The sequence below is a fragment of the Rattus rattus genome, chromosome 5 (assembly GCF_011064425.1).
Source record: "Rattus rattus isolate New Zealand chromosome 5, Rrattus_CSIRO_v1, whole genome shotgun sequence".
Taxonomy (NCBI): Eukaryota; Metazoa; Chordata; class Mammalia; order Rodentia; family Muridae; genus Rattus; species Rattus rattus.
The window spans coordinates 13,668,264-13,689,789 of NC_046158.1; the positions used below are offsets into that span (position 1 = coordinate 13,668,264).

At 49.4% G+C, this 21,526-nt stretch overlaps 1 protein-coding gene across 1 annotated transcript in view; it reads left to right on the forward strand.

Moving 5' to 3' along the window:
* The first annotated feature begins 4,225 nt into the window (after positions 1-4,225).
* The window catches only part of LOC116901346 (tubulin polyglutamylase TTLL11-like), a 47,683-nt gene continuing 30,382 nt past the window's right edge, over positions 4,226-21,526 (forward strand). The window contains exons 1-2 of the mRNA XM_032903182.1: positions 4,226-4,466; positions 15,435-15,541. Coding sequence (XP_032759073.1) covers positions 4,234-4,466; positions 15,435-15,541 — 340 coding nt within the window. The 5' untranslated portion in view covers positions 4,226-4,233. The remainder of the gene's footprint in view (positions 4,467-15,434; positions 15,542-21,526) is intronic.

Sequence of the window (21,526 nt, forward strand, 5' to 3'; positions counted from 1 at the left end):
GGACGCCACAGAGGTGTCCCCGGAAGGCGACACAGCCCTCCAGAGTCACGTGGGGAAGACATGTCTAGCTGAGCATGCTGGAAGGAGGTGGTGAGGTCCCCATCAGCAAGGCAGGTCAGAGGAAGGCTCCCACCTTCCACGTACTGCTTGGAACAGCCCTGCAGCTAAGCAGGGTCAATCTTGTCTACCTGGGCTTAGATTCCTTCTCCGAAATGACATTGTTGTGAAATGTTCTGGAACTAGATGGCAGCCATGGTGATAAAGCCTCAGGAAAACCTCCTATACACCGCTCAACTGCACACTTTAAAATGACTTAAATAGCCGCTTCTGTGTATGTTCCTCACAAGAACAACAGCAAAAGATCCCTGGGTGGAGCCATCCCCAAAGCCTCTCACAGCTAACACAGCACAGCACCGACACTTGGGAGAGGAGGCGCATGGCCTGGGGAGGAGGCTGAACACGTGTGGCTCTGCAGACAGCAAACCGTGTGGCCGCTAAGTCTAGAGAAGGAACCGAGGAGGAACTGTTAACTACGTTAGAGATCTGCTTAATACAGACTGTGTACGTCCGTGAAAGATACTCCTGAGGTGTGCAAAAAGAGCTTAAATCACAAGTTCTGTCACCCTAACACTAATACAGACATCTACACATTGCCATTGTCTACATTTAAATTGTGGGATTAGGAGTCATTTTGATTCCTTTATACTTCTCTCCCAAGCTCTGCAGTTGTTCTCTAAAACACAAAGCTCCCAGCTGCAGATACGGCTCGGCTCAGTCGGCAGAGAGCATGCAGAAGGCCCTGAGTTTGATCCCAGCACCACATAAAACTGGATGAGATAATGCACGCCTGGAATCCCAGCAGTGGGGAGGCGGAGAGCAGGGGGATCCCAAGTTCAAGTACACCCTCAGCTTTTTTCACTAGACCTTGCTTTTAAAAAATAAAAGGCAATGAATTTTAAACAAAAATCTTTTTAAAAATCTAAACAATAGTATTCAGAATTCTGTGCCCCTCCCACCCCCATGTGAACTATAACGTCCTAGAGAACTGATTTGTAATCCTGATTTGCTCAGAGATTAAGGTTAGGCTGTAGTCACAGGCTTCTCCTTAGAGGTGCATGGAGCGCACAGGAGATGACTCCCTCCCTCGGGGCGGGCGTGCTGACTGAGTCCTCCTCTGAGCTGTTTCCTTCCATCCAGCAGCCACACCACACACCTCCCAGTCTTTCCCTTAAACTTTCAGGGCACTTCTAATGTCAGCCACAGACCCTTAGTCTGCAATTTAAGAGCTGGTTTCTGGTGAGAGTGTCAGTTTACACCCCTCCCCCTTTGTTTCTCTTTCTGTAACTGTCTCAGGGAAAACACTTCATTCCTTTTGAAAAATCGCCACCCGGCTTTTATTTATTTACTGTCTGAAGTTCAAGGTTTCAGTGACAAAGCCGGTTCTGCTAAAGGGAATCTGCACCTCCCAGGAATATCCAGCTCTCCCGAAGAATCGGGTCTGCTCGTGCAGGAGGGAGCACGTTGCATCCCAGACCCTCCATACCATTGAACTTTAAAGAGATTTTCCTTTACTGGGTCCTGGTTCTGTTCTCCTGCCTGCCTCACTTCAAGTCCAGAGTTAAGAAGCTGTGACTGGGCCTTCTGGAACCTTCTACTCATGTCTTCCTGGTGGTTAACTCCTTGGGCTGGTACGAGACTGGGACCACTCAGGCAGAGGTTTCCAACAAGATGTTTGCCTCCCAAGCCATTTCCAGGTACTTAATGGGACAGAGAGCACCATGGCTTTGTCATCCTGCTTGTCAGTTTATGCCATTATTAAAAGCATACTCCCAAAGTGCTTTAGTCAGGGTTCTATTCCCGTGAAGAGACGCCATGACCATGGTAGTTCTAGTAAAGGAAAACATTTAATTGTGTCTAGCTTACAGCTCAGAGTTTAAGTCCATCATCATGCTGATGGGAAGCATGGGGGCACCCAGGCAGATCAGAGATAACTGAGAGTTCTACACCTGGATCTGTAGACAGCAAGGAGAGAGAGAGAGAGTTGAGAGAAAGAGAGAGAGAGAGAGAGAGAGAGAGAGAGAGAGAGAGAGAGAGAGAGAGAGAGAGAGAGAGATCTGGCCTGGCTTGGGCTTCTGAATCCTCAAAGCCCATACCCATTGACACACATCCTCCAACAAGGCTACATCTATTCCAACAAGACCATACCTCCTAATAGTGCCAATTCCCTATGGTGCCATTTTCATTCAACCCACCCCACAGTGCAACAAATTTAATAAAAACTGCCCATTCCCTGCACTCAGGATCCTAACACAAACCATATACTACAGACAGGAATTGGCCCATGCCTTCAGTGAGCTCACAGAACTCTGAGGGGCTGCCCTGTGACCCACTGCAGTACATAGGGAACAGACAGATGTGTCCAAGGAACAGAATGGGATGGGAAAGAATATCGTTGGTGTGGCCAAGGAGACATCAGAAGTAGTCTGGATAGAGCCTATAAGTCTGAGATGTGCACCGAATTTCCCTGGCTCAGATCTTCATGAGATTTACTGACCATTCCCAGTGTATCCAAGGTGTGGTCTTAGGAATTTTACAGAAGGCGGGCAGTTATCTTGGTTCTAGTTCTGGGAGGGATGGGAGCCAGGAGAGGGTAGAGAGGCAGTGAGTGAGAGGGGGAGCTGGGAACTCAAGAGCAGGGACCCTTGGGTCCCAGACCCGGCTGATAGACAGCAAGGTAGAGGGATAGCATTCAAAGCCTGGAAGGGCCTAGCCAGTAGGGAACAGAAACCAGGGAGCCTGGGAAGAAACCAGGAATGCCAGGATGAAGCCCTCGTAGAGAGGCCAGCATCTAAAGCAAAGTCAGAGAGGAAGTAGCCCAATAAGATACGCAGTTGCCATGGGGCTGCACGTGGTGGCACATGCCCACAGTTCCAGCATTTGGGAGAAAGCAACCGAAGGGTTGCAAATTCTAGGACAGCCTAAGTTAGCTACATGGTAAGCTTGGAGCCAGCCAGGGCTACACAGTGAGACCTTGTCTCAAGATTGAAATTAAATAAGATGAAAACCACTCAGGTGCCCTCATGGAGGATGGGAAGGGCAAAGCCAGAAATATGGCATGGTGGCTTGAATGAAAATGGCCACATAAGCCCACAGGGGCACTGTTAAAAAGTGTGACCTTGCTGGGTGTGTCACTGGGGGTTGGACTTGGAAGTCTCTGAAGCTCAAGCCAGGCCCAGTGTCACCCGCTCTCTCTCTCCTTGCTGCCTGCTGATCCAGATGTAGAAATCTCAGCTACTTCTCTAGCACCATGTCTGCCTGCATGTTGTCTTGCTTCCTGCCATGATGATAATGGACTAAAACTCTGATCTGTAAGCCAGCCCCAGTCAAGTGCTTTCCTTTATAAGAGTTGCTGTGGCCAGGGTGTCTCTGCACTGAAATAGAATCGTAACTAAGACACATGCTCTGGTCCAAGCAGGGAAGACTGGGAGAGCGCTGGCCTGTGGGCCAGACTTGGGAACTAGAGTGATAGCACTGACTGTGGAGACAGAGGAAGAGTTGGCATTCATTCTGAACCTTCCCACCTGGGTAACTGGTTGATGTCTGGCAGCGACACACCAAGGAGATGGGGACACAGACTGTGAGTGAGGGAAAGTGCTGTGTCATGGTGGGAAGGTAAAACTCTCTACCTGCTCATTTTCTTGATTATCGGAATAACTTCAGAATAAAACGCACAGGCTAAGGAGCCACAAAACTCTCGTCATGTTCCTGTGCGAGCTCCAAGCAAGCAGTTAAGACAGAAAGGCACCTGTGTCCCTGGGACCAGGGAATGGAGGTTTCTTCCCAAGTTGTTCACTGAGCTGTGCCTATGGATCCTTTCCAAAAAATCTCAGTGAGATTTTTCTATTTCTTAATTATTCAATTACTACCTGTAAGTAGGAGTTTGAAGTCAGACCCAGGCTGCTCACAATTGAGCATTCCCTTGAATCATGAGCAGAGTGGAGGAGGTCTCCCATCTTGGAAGCCAGGCCGGCGGGACAGAGGAAGACAGTGTTTCCAGTCCTAGCTCTGCCCTGGGTTCAAGCCTTGGCTTCACTCTGTAGGAGCTGTGTGGGCATTGACAGGCCACTTCTAGAAGCCAGTTTCCTAGTGTGTAAATGCCATCCCAAGGGAAGGAAGCAAGCCCTGGAGGTCGGCAGTAGTCATGAGTGTCTTGTGATTTTCAGGTCTCAGCAGATGGATAGGCCTTTCGCTGCAAAGGAAGATCTGAGCTGTGACCTGGCCGGAGACTTCGAGCCCAACCCTGAAGCCCATCTGCCCTCCATTTGCCTCAAGCAGGTGTTCCCCAAGTATGCCAAGCAGTTCAATTACCTACGCCTGGTGGACAGGATGGCCAATTTGTTCATCCGATTCCTGGGAATCAAGGGGACAATGAAGTTGGGACCAACTGGCTTTCGGACCTTCATAAGGTTAGTGAGACCAGCTTCCTCCAGCTTGAGTTTTGGAGAGGGTGGAGCCCAGTCACTCCTCTGGGTGGCTATATGGCCCATGGCTGCTCTTGGGAGACCATGGTGTCGAATCGGTACCCTGTTTGAGGCTGTAGTCATCTCAGGGCTGCCCTGATCCTATAGTGTTCATCCTTGTGTGCGTGCTTGTGTGTGTGTGTGTGTGTGTGTGTGTGTGTGTGTGTGTGTGTGTGTGTGATCTTCTTGTAAAATGAGTCGATGAACATTATGACCATGACACTTAAACCATAGGTTCATTGTTACAAACAAGCAGTTGTGGAGCTGAGAGACGACTCAGTAGGAGATGACTCTTGATACACAAGCACGAGGACCTGAGTTCACATCCCCAGTGCCCACATAACAACCAGACATGGCAGCACGCAATAGTAACTCCAGCACCAGAGATGGGAAAAACAGGGTAAGACAGGAGCTGGCTAGCAAGCTAATCTAGCAAAAAGTACAAAATTCCAGCTTCAGTAAAGAGCCTGCCTCGAAAATAAGGTAGAATACAGTAGAGGGAGACACTCAAAATCAACCTCTAGGCTCCATAGACACATGTTCCCACCCACTCCCACATATCCATACACACCAATAAGATGTGTGCTACCATAATAGTCATTTTCTATTGTTATGACACAAAACCTGAAGTTGGATAACTTTACAAAGAAAGGGGGTTTATATAACTTAGGGCAGTTTTAGGTAGCAGCTTAGTCTCGGATCGAGTAGCCCCATTATTAGATCTTTGGTAAGAGTCTAATGGCAGATAATATCATGGGGAAGCATGTGCAGGAGAAGGAGAACATGTTCAGAGTGGACGGATGCCAGAAAGCAGGTAAGAGTCAGGCTCATTCTTAAAACAACACAGGTTCCCACAAGAACTAGTGCCCTCCACGGGCAAATGCCCAGTGACCTAAAGATCTACAGGCTCAGCCTCCAAAACATGCCACCCCCTCAGCAGCATGAGGTCCATGCTTCCAACACAGGAGTCCTCTGGGGATGCCTTGGCTAATCAACTTGACCCAACCCGAAGTCCCCTGAGAGGAAAGTCCCCAGATTGGCCTGTAGACGTGTCTGTGGAGGGCTGTCTTGACTCTCAATCCATGCGGGAGAGCCTGGCACACCGTGGGGGACAGCATTCCCAGGCAGGTGGCCCTAGGCTGTATTCAAAAGCTAGAACCTGTGAGCAAGCCAGGAAGAAAGCCAGCAAGCAGCATTCCTCCATGTTTTCTACATCAAGGTCCTTGAGTTCCTGCCCTGACTTCCCGCAATGATGGAAGTGTAAGAGGAAATGAACCCTTCTCTTCCCTGAGTCGCTTTCAGTCAGAGGGTTTTATTACATTAACAGAGCAGAGCTAGCACAGACGACATCCTCAAACCCTATTCTAATGTAGCAGTTACCCTGAACCAGGTCCTTGAACACCTACGAGTAATTGCTCTTGGGCTCCAACCAGCCTTACGCTGCTTAGCACGTGTTTTCCCAGTAGGAATAACCTGGCTGTGGCTGAGTTCACAAAGGCGTCTCACTCCACAGAGTTTCTGGAGTAAAAACTTCAATAATTAATCTGGTAAATTATATAGTACATGTGTTCTGATTTTAAAATAACATGTTTATAATGCATGCTGAACAAAACTTGCATGAATTTTCAAGGTAAAACAGAAAACAAGAAAGGGGTTTTTGCTATAAGCTACAAAGTGAGCAGTTGCCTCTCATTGCCTGTCTTTTATGGTTCATTCAATTTGCCTCCATCCTTCGGAACACTGTGGGGCAACACAGGAGAGCGCACCAGCCATAAAGACCCAGGGCAAGCTCATTCTATCCCTGGACCCATGGGGTCTTTATCCTACAGACCTGGGGAGGAGTATTTATTTTATAGTGTGTGTGTGTGTGTGTGTGTGTGTGTGTGTGTGTGTGTGTGTTGTTTCGTGTGTGTTTTGTGTATAGGATTAATCAGGACAACAGAGAAACATCTAGTATACGGCAAATGATTGATGAATGTTAGTTTTTTCTACAATGGTTAAAGAATGTTATAAAAATTTATATATTCTATAATCTCTCTCTCTCTCTCTCTCTCTCTCTCTCTCTCACACACACACACACACACACACACACACACACACACACACACACACACACACACACACACACGGCCAGTGCCTGCACAGGCTCTGGTACAAACCTGACAGCTATGCCAAACCGCTGACCCTAGATCACTTCAACAAACATGATCTGACTCCAGCAGGGAACAGCTCATTTGCAGTTCTCAGTGGCACTGCCACCTCAAAAGGAAACGTCTCTGACAGCCCTCAGCATTGCTGTCCCCTCTTGTCCTTGGTTTTAACATCCTTACCCTGCATCTCAAAGCCACTTCACTAAGGCAAATAATTAGATGCAGAGAGTTGGAAGCCATGTTTTGCCCAAGGTTTCTCCAGACGGAGTTTACAGAGCCTGCCACCAGTCATCTGGTGTTCTTGGTAAGATGGCAGACCCAAGTCTTTGTTCTCAAGTTAGAAAACCTGAAGCTCTGGGTGCAGGGTGCTCGAAAAGGGCATTGCATTAGTTTCAAAGGCGGGAGTTTGGGGGAAGGGATGGCATAGGCTTTAGGGTCTACTAGTCCTGGCTTTGCAACTGAGCATATATATTGTTTATTGGCTGTGTGGCTTTGGAAAAATCCATTAGTCTCTAAGTCCCACTTCCTTCATGTGAGCAACATTCCTGCCTTGCGTGGTATTATCAGTCTGGGGTATGATGGATCATAAAACACCCGGCCCAAGGCCTAGATCAAGGGGGCTGTTTGCCCAATGAGAGTCTTTGCCTCTTCTTGGGCTTTGCTTTGGATGCTCATCAGAGGATGCTGCTGCCTTCAAGTGACTTAGACCCAAGAGCCAGCAGCAGGGCTCTCGGGCTGGTCAGTGACTCACAAGTGTCCCACCTAACTTCTGCTTACCCTATGCTAAGTCTATTCTGACGGCTTCAGGGTTACCTTACGGTCACAAGATGGATGCTCAAAATCTAGCCACCGTGGCTGAGTCCTACACTGGAAGGAGGAAGGGAGTGGTAGCACTGATCTCTAGTAGTAGTGGGTGAATTAAAGTCCTGAACAGATATTCTGGATGCTATAGGCAATGATTTTACGTCTCCATCTTGCTGGCTACTTCTAGTTACATGGGAAGCCAGGAAATCGACTTTGTAGTATCCCTATTCGTTCGTTCATTTCTGTGTGTGTGAGAGTTTAGGTGCACATACACCACAGCATGCCTGTGGAGGTCAGAGGACAGCTTTCAGGAGTCAGTTCTCTCCTTCTAACGTGGATTCTAGAGATCGAACTCAGGTTGTCTGGCTTAGTGGCAAGCATCCTTATCCTCTGAGCCATCTTGCTGGCTCCTAGAGGCTGTGTGTGTGTGTGTGTGTGTGTGTGTGTGTGTGTGTGTGTGTGTGTGTGTGTGTTTTAAAGTGTATAAATGCTGCTGTCTCATCACAGTGAGAAAGACAATAGCAAGGCATCCTCTACCTCTTGGTGATTCTTATTTGAGCTGTGGGACATGAAGGACCCTAATCTGAGGGCTTGTGGAAGGACAGAGGACAGAAATGAGGTGGACACGAAGGTGACTTCATTTGCATGACGTGTCCATGGCTTAGACTTCCTGGAACAAAGGCAAGAACCCTCAGGACCTGCCCAGCTTCTGCACCATGCCACAGAAGCCTCCACTGAACGCCTGAAGGACTGAAGGACTAGCTGAGCTTCATCTGTGGAGCTGTCAGAATACGTGAGGAACACAGGTCCTGTGACATCTGCCCCACACCCATCTCTTCCCAAGAAGCTGCCTAGCATGTTCAAAGACAAGCTGAAGAAGCCCTTCCTTCCCCTGGGTCTCCCTGACTAACAGCGTATGGGACTTTCCACTACAGCCAGCCTTTGGCAAAGTCCAAGGCTGTGACCAAGCGCTCCCTGGCTGGAGCTGCGAACAGAACCGAGAGCTAGAAATAAGAACGGCGAACTTTTATCCTTCTGCTGGGATCCACGGTGGCCTCCTGGAGGAGGCAAGGTTTGCCCTACTACTGACTGAGCAGTAGACAAACATGTCACCAAGGCAGCAGGGACAGCCAGCAGAAGGATGTCGTGTGGCCCAAGCTGAGAGGTCAAGGAAGGTGTGTGATTCAGGCTGCACTGGATCTGAGGCTCTGTGAACTGGTTGAGGTTCTAGAAGGCTTCTTGGCCACTTCTGAGGAAATTTTGCTCAAGACAAGGAGGAGATCTGGAGACACTCGGCAGCTCCCAGTCTCAACTGCTTGGGGAACCGTCACTAGCACACTTAATGTCACCAGAGCTTTGGGCCTCTCCCAAAGAAGCGATGCACTCTTTATTTTTATGTAAAATCTCTGTATTGGAAGAATGGATTTAACCACGTGTGGATCCCATCAAAGCAGGACTGCCCACAGAGGCAGTAACACTTGTTTGAAAGCCTAGGACCGCGCCTGTAAGAAAAACCCCACGTTTCACACAATACTGAAGAGAAAATAGAATTAAGAATGTTTCTAAATAGCTCTCAGGTCAGAATGGGCCTGTGCAAAAATATCCTTGCAAAGCTACCTGGACTCGACAGGCTTTGTGATTCTCTCTCCGTCATCAGCAAGCGGCATTTGCATGAAAAACCGATTTTTTCAAGATTAGGGACCGTTAGGTTCTGCAGCCACCACTACCCATCCCCAGCCAGCCCAGGCCATCAGTGAGCTGCGGCAGAATGTGACAGGAAAAGAGCATCTTCAGGTGGCCAAGAGGCAGCTCAAGCAGATGGACCCAAAGAACAAGGCGACCCAGCAAACGCCTGCCCTAATCAAGGATGCTGGGGGAAGTGGTGAAACGCTGCACTAGGTAACAGACGCTTCCTTAAAGGCGTCCCAAGAAACCCCAATGGCAACTTAATAGCAAAATATGATAATTCTCCGCTTTCCAATTTATCTGGGTATGTTCAGTCTTGTGGATTAAATTTCACCACCTGCTAACGACTGTTCTCTATCTCTCTCCTTTCCACTCCGGTTTAAATGTTACTTCGTTATGAATTAATAATATTTATGCCATATGCCGAATTGAACCAAGTGCCCTTCAGAGGAGCACTTCGAAGCAGGCATATTCCCAGCACGGTGCACGCTTCCCTCACGGCTCCCACACAGACGCCCGAAGTTGAACTCGCCCTTCATATCTGCTACCCACTCCTTTTCTCTCCACATTCCTTGAAGGGAAGGAAATAATAAACGGTCGCCTGGATTTATTTTCGGTGTCCGTCTCTCAGAACTTGCAGCGTAGATCAGCAGTTTTCAGAGCGAATTATGCTAATGCCCACCCGGCCATCTTCCACTTCTCTCTTCCTCCAAGAATGAGAAATAACGAACTGTCATTCTCTTGTCTAGACACTCTAACCAGCCCAGAGCACCATCTTCTCAGGAGCCGCGTGATAGTCACATACATCGTCGCCACGAATTGAGCTCCGCCTTTTATTTACTTTTTTATTTCTGGAAAATTCATTTTATAATAATTGCCAGGGTGTGGAGGCTTCTATTTCTCTTGAAAATAAAAACAGTCTGATGGATACTTCAGCTTGGAAGCCTTCCTTGAGAGATATGTATCTGTACGAGGCGCCCACCAATAGATCACTAGTTGGGGGCAGGAGACATCAGATGTAATTCATGGAGGACACTGTTCCCATAACTCCCTGCATTTTCCACCAGACACAACTGGGGAATCAACAGTTGGCCCCAGTCAGGCTCCTTCCAGGGAAACCGCAGCCCCTGCACCACAAGACCATGCTTTAAAACCCTGCTCCACCACTCTCCTCTCGCTGCTTCTGATCCAGTGTCTTCTTTTGAACCAAAGGACACATTCTTCCCTTTCTCGTCTCCCACCTCCCCTTACTGTACGGAGATATTAATGTGCTTCGTAATAGAGAGTGGTGGGGGTTTCTCTCCGAGAGGCACGGTCTGTCCGAATGTTCTAGGATAGAAGCATAAGGAGATAGTTTCCCCTCCATCATTAACCCCTTGGTGACTTTAAACTGTCCCTCTGTGGCCACTGCTTCCCAGAAGTCTGTGCACTTCTTCTCCACAGCCTTGAGAAACATGGATGGTTTAAAGCACGGACACCTCATTCCCTGACTCCCAAATGCTGCCCCACCTTTTATAATAAATAAACATGACTGTTTGAATACCTTTTACCTTACAGAAACCTCTCTGGGGGTGGGGGAGCTGCTCTCTCTCTTCTCCACAGAGAAGGATGAACATAAAAGAAATTCTATAAATAGGATTTTGTGGAGTGGAAAAAGTTGGTCCCTAAATTTCCCAGGAGCCATCGGCAGTTAGGAAGAAGTGGAATGATCATTTCAAATCCCGTTCTACTCAGGCTCCTAATGAGCTTGAATGATTTGCGATTCTCTCCCATCATGTGCACTCAGATCCCTTCCATTCCAGAAAAAAAAAAAAAGATAAGAAAAGAAAAAACAAGAAACACACAGCGATCCGTTTTTTCAACCGATTCTCCACCACTGGGGAAGGCTTTCATTGTCATCAGCTTCTCCCCACGCGCTGGGCAGGGAGCATCACCGCCAGGGTGAAGTCTGGTGGGTAACCGACATCCAGACGAGCAATCAAGAACTCCTGTGATGTGCCCAAGGACACTCGGCAAAGCCAAGACCCCAAACCTTCATCCTTTTTCTAGAAAATGTCTAGCTTCTCACATGCCCCACTTCTCTGAGTTCTCTCCACTAAAGAACTTTCCCTTCGACCCATTCGTTGGACAGACTGTGTCTGGGGCTTAAGGGGAGATCGAGCTCCATGGTGGCTGGCTGTCACATGCCGTGTCTGGTTCACAAGCCCCTGAGAGCTGTGCCGCCCCTGTCACTGGGCCCTAAATACTGCTGCCCACGGAGGAGAAGATAAGCTCTGTATTTAGTGGCTAGGCAATTAACCCTCATTTCTAAAGACTCTATTTGAGCTCATGGAGAATGCCTGGTAACCAAACGACAAACCTGGGAGACCCTGCCTTCGAGAGGCCCCGCTTATCTCCCCGAAGCCTTCTGTCCCAAAACTCCCCAATTTAAACTGAGCCTTTGTCTCTTGGTCCTAAGCTCCTCCCAGAACCCTTTGCTGGGACATAGATCCTCTGCCTGCTCCTCTGTCTCCAAGGGGAGATGGGGTGCAGAGTGTGCCCTGGGATCTCCAGCAAGTAGTGATTCTCTGTGCCTCAACCTACACACACACACACACACACACACACACACACACACACACACACACTAAAAGGAGACCAGGGATTCCTCCCTCACATGCGCCTATAAGGATTCTGAGACCTTGGGGCAAGAAAGGACCTTGCAAATGGATAGTGCCCGAGAAATACCCACAGAATCCAAATTCTCTGAAAGCACTTCCCACCTGCTGCAGCTAACACAGACCATCCCTTCTCTGCTCTGACTGAAGACATCGTAATCAGCTGCATTTGGCAGTATTGCCGGGGAGGATGGGTTACCTTGGAAAGGGGATAAATGGAGAATTCTCCCTGGTAAATTACGGCTTCTGCTAAAGGTTTGACACTTCTATTTTCTTCCTGTCAGGAAAAAAAAAATAACTATATACCAGTGGTCAGTTCAGTTTCCGGTTTTATCCTTCGTTAACCCATGGAGCAAGCCGGGCTGCACTCCATCCTTTCGGGAAGCGGGTAGCCAGTCCTGAGGACGCAGGCGTGGCCACTTGGGGAAGGCAATTGGCTTTTCTTAATGAAGCCTTGGAAATTAGCAACATACATTGACAGTGCAACTCAAGAGACCGGAGCACTGTCCCCCAGCAGAAACCAATAGAGATAGCCATCTGGGTGACAGGTGACAGGAAAAGCCCGGCGTCTGCTGACATGTTGTTACTGAGGCTCAATAACTGTGCGCTGATGTGCTTTGAAGTGTGCCGTGGCAGCTCGTGATTGAAATACGGAGCAGGACGGGAATTGATGGTCTGGAAAATGCAGACGGGTGGGAAGAAGGGAGGGGAGGGAGGGGCAAGCAAGTGTGCCAGGGCAGAGGAGCAATGGCCTCATCCGGACACCATGCTGGGCATACTCACAGCCACCGTGGTTAAGGAGTGGACCTGGATTTGGAGAGGGGCCTCTGGGTGCCAATCATGCTTGCCAATCAAAACCTCACCAGTCCGACACCCATGGGAACTCTCACACAGGGAATAATGACAAATAGGACATCAGAGAAGCACTTTATCATCAGCTGGGCTCGCGGATGTGATACGCCAGAACTGTCCAAAGAGTGTGAGATATAACCACGACATCCCAGCAGCTGGCCCATGGTCCAGTCTCCAGGACTCCTAGGTAAATCCTGCCTTCCAGAACAATCATATCGAGGGGCGGGGTGGAAAGGTAGGGGAGGCAGACAGGCCAATGGCTGCCCTAGGCTCTGTCCTTTCGACCTGGGTCTCATTACCTCAAAGGGGTGATAAAAGCTTGGTCGTGGCTTGGGAGGAAGTGGAAAGTGAGACAGTGAGGACTCGATCCCCTCAGGACTCTAGGATCTCTCGCATCCTCAGCAGCTGGCCCACAGCCAAGCATCTAGCTGCTGTTCACCCACCCACTTTTCCAGACCAAATAAGTCTGTGGAAGGGAGGGGACCTCAAAGGCCACCTTTGTGGCTTCGACAGAAAGGACCATTGCTGACCTCAGACTCCCTACACCTAAGCAAAGAGAGCACCAGGAGCATCCACCCTCCTCATGCCTCCAGATAGAGAAGCATGCAGCAAGGTATGGAAGGGCCTCTCCAGTGAAGTGGGCCCAGCCTGTGTTTTCTACTCTGCAAATCTGGGCCTGTGTGTGGCTGATTCCGGACTTATATGAAACTGACAAGTTAAGAGAGGTGAAGTAAAGAGACATCAAGCCTCTTGTTGTCATGTCAAGGATTCAAGGATTCATCTGGTGAGATCCAGGAAGAAAGTCTCCCACACCACAGTGATGGCTTCATCTGCTTCGGTGGTGAGCTCTCATTACCAGGTCAAGCAAACGTGACACGGGCAGCTGCCTTGCAGTGGCAGGAGAGGGCAGAGTTGGTTACGATTCATAAGAAGATGAAGACACATACATAAGAGTATTTCTTGGCCATGCGGTTCCTGAAGCTAGGGTGTGGCTTCACCGGTAGAACTGTTACTTAGCAAGTATGAGACCCAGGGTTCCATCCCAGGGCAGTCAGAGCTCTGGTTGCAGGAGTGAGAGTGAGCTGGCCCCCAAGGCTGTGAGAGCCAGAGAGCTGGCCTTGGTGTTGAAGGTGCGGGAGAGCTGGCAGGCTGACTGACTCTGCTTCCGCCCAGACCCAGATCTAGGGCTCTAGGTTGGCCCACTCCAACGTCTACTCCACCTATGAACTGATGGGGCCCCTGATGGGGCCAGTCCTGAGATCCAAAGCTGCAGATCTCCATGACACAGAGCAACAACAGGGTATCAGAGAGGAGTCGCAGTGGGGATCCAGTATCAATGGGTGTAGCAGAAGCCAGAGGCCTCGAAACAGTCTGAGTCATTGCAGTGAACGTTTGCAAGTAAAGCTGTTCGGGCAAAAGAATATAGTGTGTGACACGTTGTGACACTGTGCTATACTGCAGGCTTCACAAAAGATGATTTGTGTGTTTGTTTGTTTTTGTTTTGTTCGAGGGGGAGATTGCAAGGCAGGGAGCAGATATGACAGGATAGGAGCGGAACTGGGATTAGAATGCATGTTGTGAAATTCACAAAGATTCAATAAAGAGATGAAAATAGACAAATTAACAAAAAACAAAACAACAACATAACAAGTACAATCCCAGTACTCAGGAGGTGGAGGCAGGAGGATCATCCTCAGTCTTACAGTGAGTTTGAGGCTAACCTGGGCTATTTGAAACTCTAGTATAAAAATTAAAATAAGAAGAAAAAGAAAAGAATATCTTAGTTAGGGTTTCACTGCTGTGAGCAGACACCATGACCAAGTCAACTCTTATAAGGACAACGTTTAATTGGGCCTGGCTTACAGGGTCAGAGGTTCAGTCCATCATCTTCAAGTCAGGAGCAGGGCAGCATCCAGGCAGACATGGTACAAGAGGAGCTAAGAGTTCTACATCTTCATCTGAAGTCTGCTAGGAGAAGACTGACTTCCGGGTAGCTAGGACGAGGGTCTTAAAGCCCACACTCACAGTGACACACCTACTCCAACTAGGTCACACCTCCAAAATATTGCCACTCCCTGGGCCAACCATACACAAACCATCACAAAGAGTCTGGTTTCTGTTTGGGAGTGGACAGGGACTTCCAGGCTGTATGAGATCCAGCTGACAAAAAGAAAACACTAAAGTCCCGAGGGCAGCAAGGGGAGTGGCCTGCCCAGGCACAATTTTCATTGGCATTCACTGGCAGAGCCACTCAAGAATGACTGTCTCTACTGCCCTCTCATTAGCTCCAGACTAAAGCCACAGCCTCTATCCCCAGTTCCCACCTGAAACCTTCTTCCCACTGTCCCTCTGCCAACCTCCAGGAATTCTGGAAGTACATCGAGCTGAGCAAAGACAAGTTCCCCATTGGAACAGCTGGAGTGGCTTAAACAATGGAGGCTCACTTCTCTCAATCTAGAGGTTGGGAGGTCAGGGCTGAAATGCTGGCACGTAGGTGCCTGCCAAGGGCTCGCTCCTGGCTCGATCATGGCTGCTTTCTCTGTGGTAAGAAGCAGGAAAGTGTGCAAGCTCTCCTCCCTTTAGTGTCTTTGTACGGGGCACTAATTGATCTGCTAGGGCCCCACCCACATGAGCTCTTCATCTCCAAAGACCTACTGTGGATTTCCAGAGGTGCACAAATGTTCAGTCCGCCTCAGCCTGAGGGGAAAAGAGAACTGAGGACGTGCCCACCGTGGAGTAACACGCCTTCTTCCCTGTCACGGCAGGAACTGCAAGCTGAGCAGCAGCAGCCTATCCATGGCGGCGGTTGACATCCTCTACATCGACATCACAAGGAGGTGGAACTCGATGGCTCTGGACCAGCGGGACACAGGTACCCGATGGCTGCCTTGCCTGACAGGCACGGGGAGGGCCTCTGTGCGTCTTCTGTCCTTTTATGTTATGGAGGCGAGGAGAGGGGTGAGGAATGGAGTGGGATTTAAACCCTGAGGCACTGTCTGCTACCAAGGCTGGGCAACCTCTCCCCAAACCCCAGTCCCACTCTTAGCCTCCCCACTTTTACTTAATCACTACCGTATGTAAGCTGCTCTTCACCTGTTCCTCTGTGACCCCGCTTGCTTGCTCAGCACACAGCAGCCAGGCCGTGGGTGGACTTGAGAGTTTGGCTCTTGCCTGGAAGGAGCTCTGTGGAGTTGAGATCCCCGTGAGAAGTGATGCTGATGTAGCAGGGGTCGGGGGTGCACCAGGAAGGGTGTTCTTCCTCCCAGGAGGACAAAGGACCTCTAGAGGAGGAGCCTGTTGCATAAACCAGTGTCCAGGAAGAGGATGGACCTAGGCAGGAGTGTAGGTCTACTTCTACATGAACACCTGAAAAGGCCGCCGAGCCCAGGCTACCCCCAACCAGCTCCAAAGGAGTAGAGCAAAATGGTCAAGGAGATAGGGTTGTGGTAGACATCGAACGGCACACCAAAGGCTGGAACTGTGATAGCCCATGCTTTGTTCTTTGTCTTTTTGATTCTTACGCCAGGAGAACCTACCTTCGAGTGGGCGGGTTTCCTTTCCCATCCCCATCCTCCGAGCAGTGTAGTAAGCGTAGCTGACTTTTGAACAGGTAATCACAAAGTCGCAAAGTGTCTCTCACTCAGTGTCCCCGTGATCCAGCACAGAGGCATTAGGGGCCTCATTCCACAGACCAGGGCTCCAGTGGCGGAGGTTACAAGGTGATGGTGAACAGGGTGTACACAGGCACCATCCTCCCCTTCCCTCTGCCATGCTGTCACCCCCCAGACACGGAAGGGCCACACCTGCTGGGGTTGGATGGAGGACCTGAAGTCAGAAGCTGAGGGATCTGGATGAGAACTGGTTTTACCATGTCCTGCCACAGTTGCCTCAAAGGCACGTCACCTCCAACCCCAGGGCGTCTCAGCTGTAAAACTAAGGCCCTGTGTTCTCCAGACGGCCCTGGGGGCTCATACGCCAGTGGCTACTAGTGCATTTGGAGTCATTGCATATTCAGGGTGGTTAGTCCTATTAGTGGATTCTTTCTGTCTTACTGCTGTCGAGACTCTCTGGAGAGGCTATGTGACCATCCCACACCCCAACGTGGGCTAGAAATGCCAACCACGAGGGTGCAGCCAGCCCATCCTGCATAGCACTGACTCAGAAATCCATCCGCTGTCTAGCACCGTGTTTGATAACAATGTTACCTGATACCACTTGGTGGCATTGCCTCCATGCCAAGCACTGCTGCATGCTTTGTGCGACACCAGCTACCATTCTGGAAACAGGTCTGATTGCATCCATTGTACAGAGGATAAAACTGAGGCTGAGAGGCAATGAATGGTAGACCTGGGCTTCCTGCCTGGGTCAAATCCTCCTACCCATTATTGTGGCAGGGGTGGGAGGTAAGGGAGTAGCAAGATGTCAGCAGTCATCGAACCAACCAGGTGAGCCTACTTCTGCTGGCAGGGCCTTCTAGCCTCCCTGTCCCGAGAACACGTTGGCAGGTTAATTACCGCATTGAGGACCGAGTGAGCCCACGTGGCAATTGAGCTGCATTGTCATCATATTTGCTGACACCCAGAAAGGGAAGAAGTGCTTGTTCCTCAAAGCTGGGTGTTGTCACAGGAATCTGTGGAGGGGGCCAGATGAGTGGGTGGGGGTGGCAATGGAATTATTAAATATTGAAATTGATCAGGAGTTGCAGCAGGAAGCTATTTATCATGTCTATTGCTTCCGACCAACGTTACCATCTGGTCCATTGTTCATCCCGAATAGCTTTGCATGTTCTGTTTGCTTCTAAAATCGCTCTCCATGAATGGAAGGGAGAGGGAGGGTGACCACAATATCAAGTCTGCGAAGGGCTTCTGGGGTCCGCCAGGGTCTCTCTACTTTGCTGAGCAAGCCAATTAGATGAGAAATATTCTTATATTTAGCACAAGTGAAGCTGGGTCTGGGATCCCCAAACTTCTGCATCTGTCTGTACCCAAAACAGTAGCTATAGGTCAAGTGGGATGTTCGGAGACTGTCTCGTGAGCGTGTGTAGTGTGGTTTCTTCTCGTAGCTTTGCAGATGACGACCCTGAGGTTCCGAGAGCAAAAGGGACTTCAGTTTCATAGCCAATGAGTGGCAAAGGCAAGATTTGAACTAGGGCCTCGGCTACCCCGAGTACTGTCTCTAACCTAGAAGCGATGTCTGTTCCCTGAATGACCGGGGGAGGAGACAGGGCTTGTGTGTCAGGAGTCAGAGGTGATGCAGAGGCAGGGGCTGTGCTGACAAGAACACTGTATGTTTCGAAGAGTTGAAAGAGAGGACTGTGCGGTCCTCACAACAGAGAAGTGACATGTTAACCTGACAGATACTCATCACCCAAACGTGATGTCATGCTCACACGTACTGAGCAGCACGCTGTGTCCCGTGAACATGTAAATATCATACATCAAGATTGCGTCCATCCGAAAAGTCACCTCATCCAGCACAGAACCTACTGGAGGGGCACAACTGGAATGTGTGAGCGGGAGATGTCCTTCCCAGCTCCCAGCTCCCCACCCTCTTCCCTGGACTTCATTGTCCTGTTTCCATTGTTGCCGGAAAGAAGTGGCCGGGGGGCCTGGGAAATAGGTTGGGCTTTCAGGCCAGGAATGGGAGCTCCTCTGTGAGGGTGGAGATGGAACCCCTGTTATCTCCAGCAGCTGCCAGCTAGGCCATTATTGCCTTCTCCTCAAGGTTGCCCAGCACCCCTGACTCTGAGCAGGAAGGGACAGCTAAAGCCAGCTGCCTGACAAGGGCCATCCGCAGGCTCCCAGAGAGCGGCAGAAACCTGTGCTTAGCTGTGGTTCTTGCTTTTGCCAGAAAGCAGCAGAAGTGCCAGAGAGTGAGTGAGTCCTTCTGTCTGTCCTCCCCCCCTTCTTCCCTGCCTCTCTCAGTTCCCTTCCTCCCCCGTTCTCCCTCCCCCCCTCCCTCCCTCCCTCTTTCCCATCTGTCCGGCTCTGTGGTTCCTTCCCCTTCCCTTGCTCTTGTGAAGCAAGCAATCTTCAGGCTTTCTTCCGCTCCAGTTATATGCTGGCCAGCGTACTTCTGTATGTCCTGGTCTCTCTGTGTGTCTGTGTGTCCCTGTGTGTGCCTGTGTCTATGTGTCCTGGCTAGTATTTAGTAAGTTGACAAATGACCCTAAGGATACCACACACTCAAAACAGAGAGTTATGAGTGAGAGAACCACAGCCCATGGGAGCCCAGCCTCACGGACAGGGTCAGCGTGAGATGCCAGCCCAGTGAGTGACACAGGGTCGCCCTCTATCCCAGCACCCACAGTGGGTGCCCAAGTCCTATCAGATCCTCTCTTTACCCCAGAGCCCACCCAGACTCAGTGAGGCTGGGCTCAGTCCACATCTCTGGCACTTGAGGCTTGGGAACAAAGGTCCCCTACCTCAGGTGACCCAGCTACTGATGTGGAGGAGAAGAAAAGGAGTGCTGGAAACATGGCTTGGAAAAAGCCACTTTCTGTGAGGAGATGTAATAACCCTCAAGCCATCTCTCTGTTGGGTGTCTGGTGTGCGGAAATGGCCTTAGCAATGTCTGTGAACACTGAGTCACCTCTGTCGTGTCCATGCCCACCCTGCTCTTATCTGGCCTTTGGAGTAGGTATTAGCACCTGTGTACAGGTATGTGTTATGTAGTGTGTGTGTGCGTGCATGTGTGTGTGTGTTGTGTATTGGTTGTGTGTATGTTATATATTGTATATTGTAGCATATGTGTGTGTGTGTTGTGTATTGGCTGTGTGTGTATGTTGTGTGTTGGCTGTGTGTGTTGTATATTATATATGTAGTGTGTGTGTATGCATGTGTATGTATTGTGCATTATCTATGTGTGTTGTATATTATATATGTAGTGTGTGTGTGTGTGTGTGTGTGTGTGCGTGTGTTGTGTATTGGTTGTGTACTAGGTGGGCAGCTGGGGTGCTCTGTATGCACATGAACATAAAGAGCAAAAGAGAACCTCTCTGTCATCCTTCAAGCCTACACCACCTTGATTTTCAGACCACAGTGTACCTGCATGTCTAGGGACAGGTTAGAATAAGCTGACCAGCAGGCCCCAGCTCTCTGTCAATCTCTTCCTCCCTCACTGGGACCACAAGTGTATGCCACCTCCTGGTAGGTTGTTTGTTTGTTTGTTTGTTTGTTTGTTTGTTTGAGATGCAGTCTGCAGGATCAAACTCAAAGATCTCCTGCTGGCAAAGCAAACATTTTACCCAGTAAGCGATCACCCCAGCCCCCGTAATGAGCTATTTTTAGTAATGGAGTAAACATCCAGAAGACTCTTCACCCCAAACAGAGCTAAACCTTCACAGTAACATCCTCAAACATGCGGCTCCCCACCTTGGCCGGCTACCGTCCTTCCCCACCACGGAGTCTGCGCCCTGGATTCTCCTCTGTAAATATTCTCTCTGAATGTCAAAGTCTGCTCAGGAGCTGGGTGGAACTTAGCAGTGTGCAGCTCACACTCTCCAGCTTGCCAGTGTAATTGTCTCTTTTTCTCCCCAAATGACGGATTTTAATTTCCAAGCTTAGAATTTCCAGCAGAATACAAAAGTCTCAGCCAGGCTGGGATGCCGCAGCCTTCTCCTCAGCCAGCACCAAGTGAGGAAGCATCCGTGGATGGAGATGCAACGATTTCACATCAACTGCACTCACAATTACAGAACCTGACGGTGCATCTCTGTGGTGAGAGAGGACGGCAGCATGCAGATAGGGCAATAAAATGCATCCACATCGCTGGAGCCACAGTTCACCTGCCTGGGAGCACTGGGTCCCAGCAGCTGGGCATCCACCCTCTAACACAATCTGTTTCCTGTTTAAGAACGTACTATGCCAGGGGTTGGGGATTTAGCTCAGTGGTAGAGCGCTTGCCTAGCAAGCGCAAGGCCCTGGGTTCAGTCCCCAGCTCCAAAAAAAAAAAAGAACGTACTATGCCAGGCCTAGCAGCACACACCTGAATCCCAGCCTGTGATAAACAGGGAAACCCTATCTTAATAAAATGTAATACATACATACATACATACATACATACATACATGCAAACATACATACATATATACCCACATACATGCACACATACATGCACACATACACACATACATACATACACATACATGCACAGATACATGCACACATATACACGTGTACACATGCATACATGTACATGTGCACACATATATGCATACATACACACATACACACATGCACACATACTTTCATACATACATGCACACATACACACATATATACATGCATGTACATGTGCACACATATGCATACATACACACATACACACATACATTCATACATGCATGCACACATACACACATACACACATATACACATACATGTACATGTGCACTCATATACACATACATACATACATACACACACACACACACATACATGCATACCAGCAAAGATCCTCCCTGAGTCTTAGAGGGGGAAATCTAAGAATGCACAGTTTAATAGCTGATGTAGTATGCTAGGGACCTTTTTACCAAATACACAATTTTCACCCCCTTCTGAGTCCCTGAGTGCACCCTTCAGGCAGCCCTGGGTGTGAGTGGCTATCATTCTCCTTTTTTAGACCTATTCGTTTTATTTTATGTGTATGGATGTTTTGCCTGTGTATAGGTATGTACACGGTGTGTGTCCCTGGTTTCTGCAGAGGTCAGAACTGGGAATTGGCTCCCCTAAAACTGGAGCAAGTTACAGGTAGTGGAGAGCTGCCACGTGGAGGCTGGCAATCACACCTAGTCCTCTGCAAGAGCAGCAGGTGCTCTAAATCTCCGAGCCTTCTCTTCAGCCCTTGAGCGACAATC